Genomic DNA, 14,752 nt, shown 5'->3' with positions numbered 1-14,752 from the left:
CGTATAATACGGAGCATCACATTGCACTCTGACCAATGTTCTTCAATAGTTCAGTACTCCTCTGAAAGATTTTAGTTTTATTTTCCCTTCTCCCATGACAGCACCACCTGAGAGGGTATCTGCCCACAAGGAAAAGAAACCTACTGAACAAAAAGGTAGTACCTCTCCTCCGCATCAGTTTGGTTTCCTGTCCTCATGGGAACCTGCAGAGAGAAGCAGTACTTAATTTACCGAAGAGGGTGTCCAGGACGAGGTAAACCCTGCTTCCCAGCGGAGGAGACTGACAGGCTGGTCAGGGCAATAAGGTCTACGATGGGCATTTCTGATCCCAAGACTACCAGAACAGTCCAGGACATTATGTTCAATGGCCTGGAGCAGAGGAAGAGACTGTCCTCTCCAGTTAATGGGAATATCAAGATGCTAATTAGTTGAGAATAGAAAAGGCCACAAAGGAAAGGTCCACTACCATCTTCTTCAAAAAGGAGATATCCTTTTAATGAAGAAGAGGTGGGCATATGGGAGAAAACCCAAAAGATCGACATCACTGTGGCAAAGTCAGTGAAAAGATCAACGTTGCCCATTGAGGACCTAGGTGCTCTCGGGGATCCCTTGGATAAAGTCAGAAGTTTTTCTAAAACACAAGCCTGGGAATCATCGGCAGGCTCATTAAAACTGACAATAGCGGCAACCTACACGACCAAGTCTATGATGGTGTGGCTACAGCACCTTGAAGGCCATCTTAGAGACAACACCCTGAGAGAAAAGATCCTGGCGGACCTTCTGATGTTGCAAGGAGCAGCTTCCTCCTTTGCTGATGCCTCCACCGATTCTGTTGGATTAGCAGCCAGATCGGCAAACCTGTCCAATGCTGCCCGCAGAGCCTTATGGCTCAAAAGCTGGCCGGGAGATGCCCAGTCTAAAACTATACTATGCTATGAAGTGAAATATCTGTTCGGTCAAGCCCTGGACGATACACTAGACAAAGCAGCAGATAAGAAAAAAGGCTTCTACAATGTGTCCTGTTCTCAGTTCAAAAGCTCATTTCGTAGGAGAAGGTATAGCAGGAATAGACCCTCCAAGGAACAGGGAGACTGGAAGAACAAGAAACTGAGGAGCAAGGGTTTCATGTTTGGGGCTTGCTTGGCGAGGGACCGAAAGTCCTCCCAAGTGATGGGTTGTCCCACTTCCAACCTGTCTGGGAGGAAATCTCGGCCAATGCCAGGGGGCTCAGTATAATAAGATCAGGTTTGAGACTAGAGTTGTCATCCACTCCCAGGCACAGCTTCAGAATCTTGTCCCCCAGATCCGAGAAGAAACAATAGGCCCTAGAGGCGGAAGTATTACTGTTACTGCAAAAGAGTATTGGTGGAGGTGCCTGCTCAGCAAAAGGGGAGGGGGTTTTATTCTCCCCTGTTTCTGATAAGGAAGCCCGACCAGTCGTTCGGGACAATTATCAATCTGAGGTCTCAAGTTCCTGGGCTACAGACCATTCAAGATGGAGTCAGTAAAATCCGCAATAAAGAGCTTGTTCCCAGGCTGCTACATGAGTGACATAGACTTGAAGGATGCATGCTACCATGTCCCCTTCCATCAGGAGGACCAGCAGTACCTGCGGGTAGCAGTGTATATAGGCAGACAACTCAAACATTTCAAGTACAGGGCTCTGCCCTTTGGTCTGTCCATGGCCCCAAGAGTCTTGACCAAAATAATACTGGCGGTGACTGCACATTTGCGGGAAAGGAACGTGTTAATAGTGCCATATCTGGATGATTTTTTTTTTTTTTTAGTGATCATCAGAACAGAGGACGAATGCAGTTCTCAGCTAAGGCACATCCAAGCCACTATCTCAGTCTCACTATCCAAGCCATTATCAGGTCTCAGTTGGATGATAAATATCGAAGTTGAGGCTGCAGCCCTTGAAGGTTCAATCCTTCTTGGGGCTTATTATGGACTCAGAGGCAGGTCTGTCTCCTACCAGAGAAGACAGACTTGTAGCCTTGGTATCAGCATTGACCAGGCCGATCATGTCCCTGAGGAAAGCTATGTCCCTACTAGGATCAATGATGTCATGCATTCCAGCAGTACAGTGGGCCCAGAGCCATTCCAGGGCCTTAAGGCCCCGTCTCACATAGCGAGATCGCTAGCGAGATCGCTGCTGAGTCACAAGTTTTGTGACGCAACAGCGACCTCCATAGCGATCTCGCTATGTGTGACACGTACCAGCGATCAGGCCCCTGCTGCGAGATCGCTGGTCGTGTCGGAATGGCCTGGACCTTTTTTTGGTCGTTGAGGCCCCGCTGACATCGCTGAATCGGTGTGTGTGACACCGATCCAGCGATGTCTTTACTGGTAACCAGGGTAAACATCGGGTTACTAAGCGCAGGGCCGCGCTTAGTAACCCGATGTTTACCCTGGTTACCAGCGTAAATGTAAAAAAAAAAAAACAGTACATACTCGCCTTCTGATGTCCGTCAGGTCCCTTGCCGTCTGCTTCCTGCTCTCACTGACTCCCGGCCGTACAGTGAGAAGTGAGAGCACAGCAGTGACGTCACCGCTGCGCTCTCACTGTACGGCGGCACTCAGTCAGAGCAGGAAGCAGACGGCAAGGGACCTGGACACCGAAAGGCGAGTATGTACTGTTTGTTTTTTTTGGTAACCAGGGTAAACATCGGGTTACTAAGCGCGGCCCTGCGCTTAGTAACCCGATGTTTACCCTGGTTACCCGGGTGCTGCAGGGGGACTTCGGCATCGTTGAAGACAGTTTCAACGATGCCGAAGTCCTTCCCCTGATCGTTGGTCGCTGGAGAGAGCTGTCTGTGTGACAGCTCCCCAGCGACCACACAGCGACTTACCAACGATCACGGCCAGGTCATATCGCTGGTCGTGATCGTTGGTAAATCGCTATGTGAGACGGGGCCTTTACAGCAGGATGACCTAGAGGGAGAAAGGAAGCTTGCTAGGCACTTAGATGGGAAGATTATGCTCTCCCAGGAAGCCGTAGACTCCATGACCTGGTGGCGGGATCAAAGGAATCTGTCGCGGGGAGTTCATTGGTCCTACCGGATATCAGATGTGACAGACGGATGCAAGCACAGAAGGATGGGGCGCACATCTCAGGGACCACATACTCCCAGGGGTCCGGTCAGAGGCAGAAGCTGGTCATCCCTCAAACTACAAGGAGCTGCTGGCAATAAAGGAAGCAATAATAGGGTTTCTTCCCCATTTTAGAATGAAACCAGGTTCGCATAATGTCAGACAACCGAACTTCAGTTGCCTATATCAACCACCAGGGGGGCACAACATCCGGGGCACAACATCCCGGCCCCTATTGCGGCTAGCCTGAGCAATTCTCGAGGTCATGGAGGAATATCCCCTACAGCTATCAGCTCTGCACATAAAGGGGAAGGAAAATGAAGAAGCGGATTTCCTCAGGCGGACAACCCTAAAACAAGGGGATTGGGAACTGGATCCGTCAATTTTTCAGCAGATGGTGGATCTTTGGGGTAGCCAGAGATTGTCTTCCTGTTGGCAAGCAACTCTAAGATCTTCTGCTCTCTAGACCCAAGAGAAAAGCCGTACGCAGTGGACGCACTACAGATCCCTTGGAGTTTCCAGCTGGCTTATGCATTTACCCTGTTGAAATTGATTCCAGCAGTTCTGAGGAAGATTTGGGAGGAAGGAGTAAATGTCATCCTCATTGCTCTGTTTTGGCCCAAGAGGCCATGGTTCTCATGGATCAGGAAGATGTCCTTGTCAGATCCCTGGATTCTCCTGGACGTTCCGGGTCTCCTCAGGCAGGGCACAGTATCACATCCTCAGAAGTCAGGTCTACATTTGACGACCTGGATTTTGAGAGGGCACTGTTATCACAGAGTTCTCCCCGGCCTTAATCGCTACCCTGATGCAGAGTAGGAAGCCTGTACCAACTGGATATATGGCAGGATATGGACTAAGTTTTTAGCTTTTTTTGGGGGAAGGGACAGTCTGTTGGGGGTAGGATCCCAATTGGAGCTATATTGGAGTTCCTTCAGAGGGGCATGAAGATGTACCTAGCCACCAGCACCCTTAAGGTGCAGGTATTTGCCTTGGTGACCCTATAAAACTATAATCTAGCGGTGGATAAGTGGGTGGCTAGGTTCATTAGAGCAAGCCATAGGTCAAGACCAATGCCAGGTCCAATGATGCCGCCTTGGGACTTGAATCTAGTTCTTGAGGCCTTAACAAGATTGTCCTTTGAGCCCGTTCATGAAGTACCAGCTAAAATTCTGATACTAAAAACAGTGATACTAGTGGCCCTGACGTCAGCCCACAGGTTTAGTGATTTACGGGCTCTATCCATTAATCATCCTTTTATGCAGGTGTTGGATAAGCTGGATCTGGCCTCAAGATTACTCTATCTCCCCAAAGTGGCCTCAAAATTTCATAGAAGTCAGGAGGTAGTTCTTCCCTTCTTCTGTAGAAGACCAAACACTGCAGAGGAATGCAGTCCTCACACACTAGATGTAAGGAAGGTCTTGACACAGTATTTAGACAGGACAAGGCAATGGAGGAAGAGTGAGGCCTAATTTGTCATTCCAGGGGATCAGGAAGGGGCTTAGTGTTATATTGGGGACCATAGCTAGATGGATCAGAGACGCCATTAGCTTACCATACATCTCTAGTAAAAGGCCGCTTCCTGAAAACCTGAAGGCCCATTCAACCAGGGCCATGGTGACCTCCTGGGCTGAAAGAGCGGAGGTGTCAATCGACAGAATATGTAAGGCGGCCACGTGGTCTTCCCCTTCCACCTTCTATAAACACTATCACCTTAAACTGTCCTCCTCAGTTGACCTATCCTTTGGGAGAAGGGGAAAAATCTTAGTTACTTACTGGTAATGGGATTTTAGGCTACGTTCACTCTTGTGTTGCGGGGCTTTGCGGACAGCTACGTACGTCCCTGAAGCTCCACCCACTTCCGCACTTCTTTGGTTTAGGTCCACCTACTTCTGCATGTGTCTTGCGTACCTATCTTTAAAATTGGATACACAGGACATTTTTTTTTGCGTTGCGTTCCCGTGTGGTTGGCGGGCACGTCAAAAAGATGCATCTGCATGTCATGAACCTAAACTGGAGTGTGGAAGTGGGTGGAGCTTCAGTGAGGAAGTATGCAGCCGTCCGCAAAACCCCGGTGGGCAAGTGTGAACGTAGCCTTACAGAGCCCATGACGGAACCCTTATATTCCCCCCCCCTCCCCCCCGCTTTGTCACTTGTGTGCACTTTTAAGGGTGTTAAGAAAAATATATTTAGTGGTTGTGTTACGATTACGAACTGTCTGGCGGTCCTCTCATGTTCTGAAACCCAAACTGATGCAGAGGAGAGGTACCGCCTTTTTGTTCAGTAGGTCTCCTGTCCTGGTGGTGCTGTCATGGGCTCTGTAAAATCCCATTACCGGTAAGTAACTAAGATATATATATATATAATATTTTTTTTTTTTCTTACAATACAAAGGAAATGTGTCATCTCTAAATTTAGGCCTTTTAGTGATTGTTTAATCTTCAACTTGCTTAACTGTTCACTGACAATAATTTTGACCAGGGGTGCCCAAACTTTTTCATGCCATTAGTTTAAGGTATAAAATCCTGATGACCAGTTCTCGTAACAATGCCTGCAGACGAACGTATGATTTTAATTTTTTTTTTTCCCATCAAACCGAGAAACAAAAATCATTCATATGAACAGCACTATTGAATAACATGGGTGAATGTGCTATATTAAAAATGGGATAGCACTAGAGATGAACATTTTGTTCGTCCCACGTACTCCGTCCTGTTTTAGGCCCAAATCCTTCTAGCATTATAAGCTCAGGATCTCGTGGCTAGGCATCCTCTCCTAGGACCCATTTCCAGACTCGCTCTGCCTTTTAGTAACCCTGTCTTCAGTCTAGTCTCACTTGGTCACCCCAGAATGTGGCACTGCTCATCTTTTGGTCCACTCTCTATGCACTCCAGGCCCTATCTGACTTTCTGACAGGAAACTCTCACTTCACCTGTAACTTAGCCCCTCTCACTCTGGGCTAGTTCCAAATATTAACTTTAACTATCCCTATGGTCAAACTACACACATTACTAATTCACATAACCTTATATATTACACTATACATGACATTTTACGTTACATTACATAACACATTTTAGTAATAAAACTTGTTTCTTCAGAGGGAAACGTGGGCAGCATATCCATACCCTTATACATGAGCCCAAAGGGGTGTTCATATCTGGGATACTTGACATATTGTTAGGATATGCTATGCATTTCCAAAAGAATGCTGCAACGCCATCTATCTCAAGAACAGGGCTCTATTGCACTCTGTTAGGAAAGGAGAGGTGGGTGCGCGTGCAGCAATTCTTGAACGTACCATATAAACAGGAGCTAGGTGTTGGCGGCACAAATGCAGCCCTCCCCATTCTGACTTAAGACAGGGCCCAGTGCTCGAAATATATTCAAATGTCAGTAGTGAACCCACATCTATTGAACACTTATGCTATATCCTGTTAATATGCCAGAAATCCTACCTCCCGACTTTTGAAGAAGGAAAAGAAGGACAAAGGCTGCTGCGCGGGCAGTGGCAAATTTTAGGCCACGCCCCAACCACACCCATTTCACAACTAGTCACACCCATGTCCACGCCCCAACCGCACCCATTTTGCACTGCTGATCACACTGACTGGTACTGAGGAAGAGAGAGACCAGAGAGAGAAAGAAAGAACAGAGATAGAGAAAAGGAGAGTGGGGGAGAGAACAGAGAAAGAAAAGGTGAAAGAGAAAACCGAGAGAGAAAGAGTCTATAAAGATACAGCAGCCCGGCTCCCATTGTAATGCCCACCTGAGCCTCCCGATGCAGGACATATCATGATCCGCTCACATGGCCGGCATCATTCCAAGGCGATCCTGCTGTCGGAGGACACGGTGATGAATCTGAAGCATTCCCTGAAGTGCCTCCATGGTTCCGTCACAATCTCCTCCCGAAATGACCTCACTTCTGGTCAGCTTCCAGCACATCACTTCCGGTGGAACGTCACATGTGAGTTTTAAAGTGCTCCTCGGGGCTCCGCCGTGTACTCCTGTGTCTGCGGGAAAAGTAAGCTCCCGGCCGGGACAGCAGGGTAGATTATCAAAATCGGGACTGTTCCTCTGGATCCGGGATGGTAGGGAGGTATGCAGAACTGTCTTGAATCTGGATAACCCCTTTTAAAATGGTGAAGTGTGTTGTTCACATACAGAGTTCAGCTCTGCTCACATCTGGGTTGAAGGCTTTGATGAAGACTGGCTAAAATTACTGTGGGAAACAGTAAAGCACGCTGCGCTATTCTGTCCGGTAATATGCACTGATCCCATGGTGGTCCATGGAGTCTGCCTGGCACCCACAGGATCTGTGAAGCGGAGCATGTGGAACTTTCTTAATTTCTATATTCTGTTCCTATAGTGAAACAGAAATCTGGAAACAAGAATGCAGGTGTGAGCAGAGCCTATTCCCTAAGGCAGGTGCTGCTGCTATATTGCAGTATAAAGCAGATTTTTTTTCTTTTTTACTTGCCTGTTACCATGTGACTCAATTTACCGGATTTCTTATGCTTTGCTTGTTGGGTTACTCCATTTACTTTTCCTGTGCTGTGATTTAGAAGTGGCGATCTTTTGCTGCATGACCTGTCATGGCCAAAGTCTCCAAATAATCCCAGTGTGAAGGATATGGGGGGGGTATTTAATGACAGCTAACAACCCTCCTTCAGCGTATGCAGTTCAAACAGGACACCTGGCTTAGCAGGTGGTCCAGCCACACCAGCAGGTATCAAAGATCATATGAGATGGAAGCCTGTGGAGCCCACGCTGTGTAACTGCTTTGTCCAATCAGGTAGGATTTTATAAAGAGTTTTAAGGAGAATACGGAATTATCGTACATCATAGCCACATGCCGAATGCCTTCCAGGGTCTCAATCCGTTCTAGCACCACTGGGTGGGGAGATGTGCAGAACAGCTAGTAGAAGCCAGGTAGCAAAGCAGTATTTGGACTCCAAGTGTAAAGGGGCCTTGGCTGGATCCGATGGTGCCAAAACCACTACCCTATGACCTTCCATAGAGCAGTTATGATTCATCTTGGGTTTTGGAGTTTCAGCTGCCAGAGCAAGTGGGAGGGAGAGTAGGGTCATCCTATGGGGTGGGGAAGGGAGTGTCTGACCAAGGGGATAAGTGCACATGCGACGAAGTGAGCCTTTGTTCTCTGCCAAGGGAGGTCACACAGCGTGTTGGGGAAAAAAAAATAGTTGGCGCCCACACCTCCCATGTGCCTATCTGCATCCAACGGCCGAACATCAAGCCGGTAACTGACTTTTGTATTATCTGCTTAAATTTTTTGTACTTCACCTGTATTTGCATATCTGACTGTTGTGTGTATTGTGTACGGTCTAGTGTGCTCTTAAGGTGATTTAAATATACAATTTAACCTTGGGCTGCTCTTTTGCCTCGATCCAAGAATCCACAAGTGTTCTTGGTTTTAACTTTTCATGCTACCGGGGCTGGTTTCCGGGCCAATATAATCCTGTTAACAGACAGAATTTATATCGAATGAGGAACTGGTGGCAGTACCGGGCTAATAAGCTTCTGTTTTACTGGTACTGAAGAAGGGGGCCTGTCAGGGCTGTGAGCGAGTGTGGTGTCACATCAGTGACTGCATGAGCCACATCCTCTCGTTTCCTGTGCCTCTGGGCTCATGTGGACAGAGGGGGTCTGTGTAAATGTGCCAAGCTGACCTTGCGTGTCCCCAGGGGGTGCAAAATGTCACGTTGGTGCAGGTGAGGAGACCACATTACATGATCCCTCTTATGTAACAGTGACATCAGGAGGGGTGGCGAGGCGCGGATTCATCATGCCAGCCTAGTGTTAAATCTCTACATCATATAGGACATGCTGTAGATTTGTCCGTGTCATTCCCTATATCGGTGCATCGTAGCTGGGTTGCCAAATGTCCAGAAATTCCAGGACAGTCCATGAAAATAGGAAACTTTTTTACCCTGTCTGTAAAATAAAATTTATAGCGTTCCTGTTTTGTTTGTTTTTTTTTGAGGCTGAAAAGTTCTACTTATCATTTTTACAGTAAATGCAGCTGGTGTCTTCATATCAGAAATAAGAGTAAGCAAGGGCTGAAGACATGAATCACTTATCAATAGTTTAAAGGTTTTTCATTGTGACCATAAAAAAAATCTGGCTGTCCCCCAAAAAATAAAAAGTAAAGTTGGCATCCCAGATAGTCCGTGATGATCCTAATGAACATGCGGTCCCTTTACAATGGTGGTCCGGGCGTTGCAGTTGTGTCCTTATTATACCCATGTGAGTTCAGCCGCTTTTTCCCGGAAATTCTACTAAAATGTTGGCACCTGTGCCAACTATAAATGAGTGTAATCTGTCCCTGGTACTGGGGTGACAAGGTGTAATCTGATCTTCGTGTCTGTTGCCTCGCATGAAGCCATGGACTATGACAGGTTGGTATATGTCTATGACAACATGTGTAACAGGGCTGCCCCTGGGGATGAAGCTTCTGCTGGGCTCAGCCCTGTTTCTTCTGCTGTGTGTACAGTGATTGGCGGTGAGCGTTCCCAGCCACTGTGCCCTCATAACTAGTTCCTCAGAGAGTTGTGGTGACACTCCAGGCAGCCTGATGAGCCAGGAGAAGACAGGAGCCTCCAGGACCATGAGCTACACATCCACCCTGAGGATCCAGCTGGGGAGCCCCTCCTTGAAGGGCAGCAAAGAGGGGCAAGCACAACGTTCAGAGCACGGCTGCAGAGGTCTACAGCACATAGGTGAGTACTAGAGACCTGCAGATGGAGCAGACTTAAGTGCAGTAAATCCCCTTTTTCCTCCTGGTAAGCTACATATTAACCAAAAACCATAAAGCCATTTACTTCTCCATCTTTGTGGGCTCAGTGATGGATTTATAGGGCATAATTCACGCGTGGGACTTATATGATGTCTTTGTAGCTGTCATGTGCTTGTTGATGAAGCTGTTTAGCCCCATTCATTTTTTTGCATTTTTTTTTCTGCTGGTTTGGCTGTAGTTTTATTAGCAGCATGTCGGAGGGTTGTGCGCTCGCCATCCCAGATGTTGTAAAGGCTGTGTTCTGTTTTACGTCGTGGTATGACGTAAATTGAGAATGTTTGTAGGTGCATACCGACCATGAAGAGGTGTATGGCAGAGTTCACCCCTTTTTTTTTTTTCTCCCCCATTTTGAGTAGAAACACCATTCACGCCAGGAATGGGTCTGGTACATAACGGATGTAACAGCATCTGAAGGATCCGGTTGACTATAATGAGGTCCGTCTAGATTCGTTTATGGTGTCCATAATCTATAAAATGCATTAGTTCTTCCAATAAAATGACCAACCCAATACCAAAAACTAGACAATTTCCTTCTAGTCATTGAGGTTTGTCTGGTGCCAGCTTCACCCATTTATATATCGGATCCATTTTCCACAAATTCTTCTTCACAAACTGAATTGCAAACTGCAGGTGTGAACGCAGAATTAGAAAGGTCTCTTATTTAGTGAGGTGCGCCAAATAGATTTGCACTTGTAAGTGAGCGCATTAATATGGCCTTATGGATGGATCTCCATCAGCATTTGTAGCTTCTGCATGTCACATTTGGGGAAAAGCTGTGTCTTTTGGGGTATGTGCACACTGCATTGTATAGATGGCGCTGAGTTTTTGCTTTAAAAAGACTCCTCAGGAAACCGCTGGCAGCTTGAAGAAGCTAAAAGAAGTGACCTGCCTATTCTTTGAGTGAAAAGACGGAACATCTACACAGTGCGGTAGTTTGACATTGCTATCCATATCAGCGTGGCAGCCATTTTCCAATGGGAAATCTGGGAGTTCCAAGGGAATCTGTCAAGTTTTTGCTATCCCATCTGAGAGCAGCATAATGTAGGGGCAGATACCCTGATTCCAGCGATGTCTTACTTGGCTGCGTGTTGCAGTTTTGATAAAATCACTGTTCTCTGTTGCAAGTCTAGCAGTTCTCTGAAAGCTGAGCCCTGTATAACCCCGCCCACAGCACTGTCAGCTTTCTGCCTATGCACAGTGTACACAGAAAGCTGCCAATCAGTAGAGACTGTGTGGTTATACAAGCTCATGAATAAGGAGGGCTACATGGTAGAGGTTTGCTAGTCCTCTAGTGATGATCTCCTGCTGATAAATCTGTGATCAAAATTTCAGCACGCAGCCCTGTAAATGAAACATTGCTGGAATCAGGGTCTCTGCTCCTACATTATGATGCACTCAGATTAAGTGTTGAGAACCTGGTGTTATTGTTGTTGTTTTTTTGTTTGTTTGTATAAGTACACGTTCTGTCCTTGGAAAACACGGAATGAACACGTATGTGAAATATCTTTTACAGAAGTGTAAAAGTGTGTCGGGAAAAAAAGTTCAAGGGGGGGGGTTAAAATTAAAATTACAGAACGCCATCTAAATGTTTATAACAAATGCACAAAAACATTTGTTTTCTTCATACAAACTCAAATGAAGCCAATGGATATGCCAAAAGTGTCACAATTTCAACCGTCTGATGGAGACCAGTCCTTATTTGTTCGCCCTCCAAAGCTTTATTTTTCTTTATTTTCTTTAACCTTTTGATTTCTGTTTGTGTGATGCCGGGTGCGTGTTTTACCTTTTCCTGTTTGGAAAGGAACCATGTCCCATAACCAGTATTTCAGAGGGCTGTGGCCATAGGGGCTGCATTTATCCTGTTCATATCAGATTTTCTACCTTCTAGCCCTCTGGCTGTGGTGGCGCTCCCCCCTGTGTGCTTCATGGCCAGATGTGATAGGAAGGACCTGAAATCTGAGAAGCTTGATATGGAATGGCTTTCTTGTACGGTGTACCCATGTGTAACGATGTGTAGACCCTCTGTCAACATTGGCCAATATTAATTCTGGGTTAATGTCAATTTTTCTGGACTAAGCATGCAGGTTCTTTATGGAAGGGGTCTCTGGTGAGATTTATCTACAACTAGTCTGGAGTTCTTTCACTCCACTGTTGCCATGTTAAGGGAAGGACCACAAAGCCTGCAGTTGCCCTTGAATGTGCATAGGGAAAAATATTACATGACTGCCTGAAATGCCTGTTGTCCGCATACAGTGCCATTCACTATCACTCTGGAACAAACCACATACCTGGAACAAAATCTTCTGAATTTTTTTTATGTATGGGTGAGTGCCGTAATTTAATTTCTTGTACATTAGTGTGAGCACCATCCCAGTGGATGAGGTAACATATTAGCGTGAAGTGCTGATATTATTTTTTAGAATTTCCATCCTTCACACTTACAAAATTTTATAAAAAGGAGAATGGGCCAATGCAAAATTTTGAGCGCCCTTGGAGATTTGTGTGCTCAGATAGCTTTGACCAAGAGTTCAGGTCTTAACCCCTTAATGACCCCAGCTTTTTTCAATTTTGCGTTTTCGTTTTTCGCTCCCTTTCTTCCCAGAGCCATAACTTTAATTTTTCCGTCAATATGGCCATGTGAGGGCGGGACGAGTTGGTTTTAGCATTTCGTGTACTAGAAAATGGAGAAAAAAATTACAAGTGCAGTGAAATTGCAAAAAAGGTGCAATCCCACACTGCTAGGTTCACTAAATGATAAAACCGACCTGCCATTGTGATTTTCCAGGTCATTACAAGCTCATAGACACCAAACATGTCTAGGTTATTTTTACCTAAGTGGTAAAAAAATTACAGACTTTGCAAAAAAAAAAATAAAAAAAAATAAATTGCACAATTTTCCGTTACCCGTAGCGCCTCCAGTTTTTGTGATCTGGGGTCAGGTGAGGGCTTATTTTTTGCGTGCCAAGCTGACGTTTTTAATGGTAACATTTTGGTGCAGATCTGTTCTTCTGATCACCCGTTATTGCATTTTAATGCAATGTCATGGCGACCCAAAAAAGTAATTCTGACATTTTTAATTTTTTCTCGCTACGCCGTCTAGCGATCAGGTTAATCCTCTTTTTTTTTTTTTTTTTTTTTTTTTTTTTTTTTATTGATCAGGCAATTCTTAACACTGCGATACCAAATATGTGTATGTTTGTTTGTTTTCTTTTTGTTTTTTTATTTTGAATGGGGTAATTTGAACTTTCATATTTCTTTATTTTTTTTTCATATTTTTTAAAACCACTTTTTTTTTTTAATTTTTTTTATTTACTTTTGCCATGCTTCAATAGTCTCCATGGGAGGCTAGAAGCTGGCATAGCCTGATCGGCTCTGCTACATAGAAGCGATGCTCAGATCGCTCCTATGTAGCTGAATTACAGCATTGCTATGAGCGCCCACCACAACCATAGAGATCTTCAGGAGACCTCTGGTTGTCATGCCGACACATCGCTGACCCCCGATCACGTGCCGGGGGTCAGCGATGCCCGCATTTCCAGCCTGATGGCTGGAAGCACTAGTTAAATGCTGCTGCCAGTTTGACAGCAGCATTTATCTAGTTAATAGCGGCAGGTGGATCGCGATTCCACCCGCCACTATTAAGGGCACATGTCTGCTGTACAAAACAGCTGACATGTCCCGGCTTTGATGCGGGCTCACCGCTGGAGCCCGCATAAAAGCGGGGGTTCTGTCCTCGGACGTACTATTCTGTCCGAGGACAGGGGTTAATGAGCCTGTTCAGGGTTAAGGCTTGTTTGCCTTCATAGTTCGGAAAGGCCAGGTGATGCAAATTTCCTAGCTTTATAAAAACCCAGCCTCCTCTTATCTTGTACCAAAAAACAGCAGTCATGGGTTCTTCTAAGCAGCTGCCTACCACAATGAAAATGGTGGAGTCCCACAAAGCATTTTCAAGTTGCCCTTTCTACAGTTCGAAATTAAATTAAGAAATGGCAGTTGACAGCAACAGTGGAGGTGATAAGGTCTGGAAGACCAAGCAAAATTTCCGTGAGAGCTGCTCATGGGCTTGCTAGAAAAGCAAATCAGAATCACCGCTTGACTGCTAAAGACCTTCAGAAAGATGTAGCAGACTCTGGAAGATGTAGTGAATTATTCTACTGTTCATCGACACATACACAAGTCTGGCCTTCATGGAAGAGTCATCAGAAGAAAACCTCTCCTGCACTATCACCATAAAATTCAGCATCAGAAGTATGCAAAACAACTTCTAAACAAGCCTGATGCATTTTGGAAACATGTCCTGTGGACTGATGAGGTTAAAATAGAACTCTTTGGCCTCAAAGATCAAAGGTATGTGTGGATGGATTAAAAAGGGTGCAGAATTTCAGGAAAAGAACATCTCGTCAACTAGTAAGCATGGGGGTGGATCAATCATAATTTGGGGTTCTGCTGCAGGCAATGCCAAGGGAACATTTCACGGGTAGAGGGAAGAATGGATTCAATTAAATTTCAACAAATTCTTGATGCAAACAGAACACCATCTGTAAAAAAAAAAAAAAAAAAGATTGATCCTAAACATGTCAAAATCCAGAACAGACTACCTCAAAAAGTTGAAGGTTTTACAAAGGCCCTCATGTTCCCCCGATATGAGCATCATTGAAAATCTGTGGCTAGACCTCCAAAATAGCAGTGCATGCAAGATGACAAAGAAATCTCATAGAACCGGAAGAAATTTCCAGGAAAGAATGGATGAAAATCCCTCAAGAATTTAAAGACTTTTGTCTGACTATAAAAAGCATTTACAAGCTGCAATACTTGCAAAAGGGAGTGTTACTAGGTACTAAC

General features: G+C 45.5%; 1 protein-coding gene across 2 annotated transcripts in view; it reads left to right on the top strand.

Annotated features, from left to right (window-relative positions):
- Positions 1–14,752, top strand: part of LOC143765708 (myosin light chain kinase, smooth muscle-like) — a 97,298-nt gene that overhangs the window by 10,504 nt on the left and 72,042 nt on the right. The window contains exon 1 of one of the 2 annotated variants that reach the window (XM_077252649.1): positions 9,655–9,833. The exons of the other annotated variant lie outside the window; for it this stretch is intronic. Coding sequence (XP_077108764.1) covers positions 9,689–9,833 — 145 coding nt within the window. The 5' untranslated portion in view covers positions 9,655–9,688. Of the gene's footprint in view, positions 1–9,654; positions 9,834–14,752 lie in introns of those variants that run through there. 2 annotated transcript variants of the gene reach the window in all.

The sequence above is a fragment of the Ranitomeya variabilis genome, chromosome 4 (assembly GCF_051348905.1).
Source record: "Ranitomeya variabilis isolate aRanVar5 chromosome 4, aRanVar5.hap1, whole genome shotgun sequence".
In the NCBI taxonomy this organism is placed as follows: domain Eukaryota; kingdom Metazoa; phylum Chordata; class Amphibia; order Anura; family Dendrobatidae; genus Ranitomeya; species Ranitomeya variabilis.
This window is presented reverse-complemented; position numbering and strand designations above follow the sequence as displayed.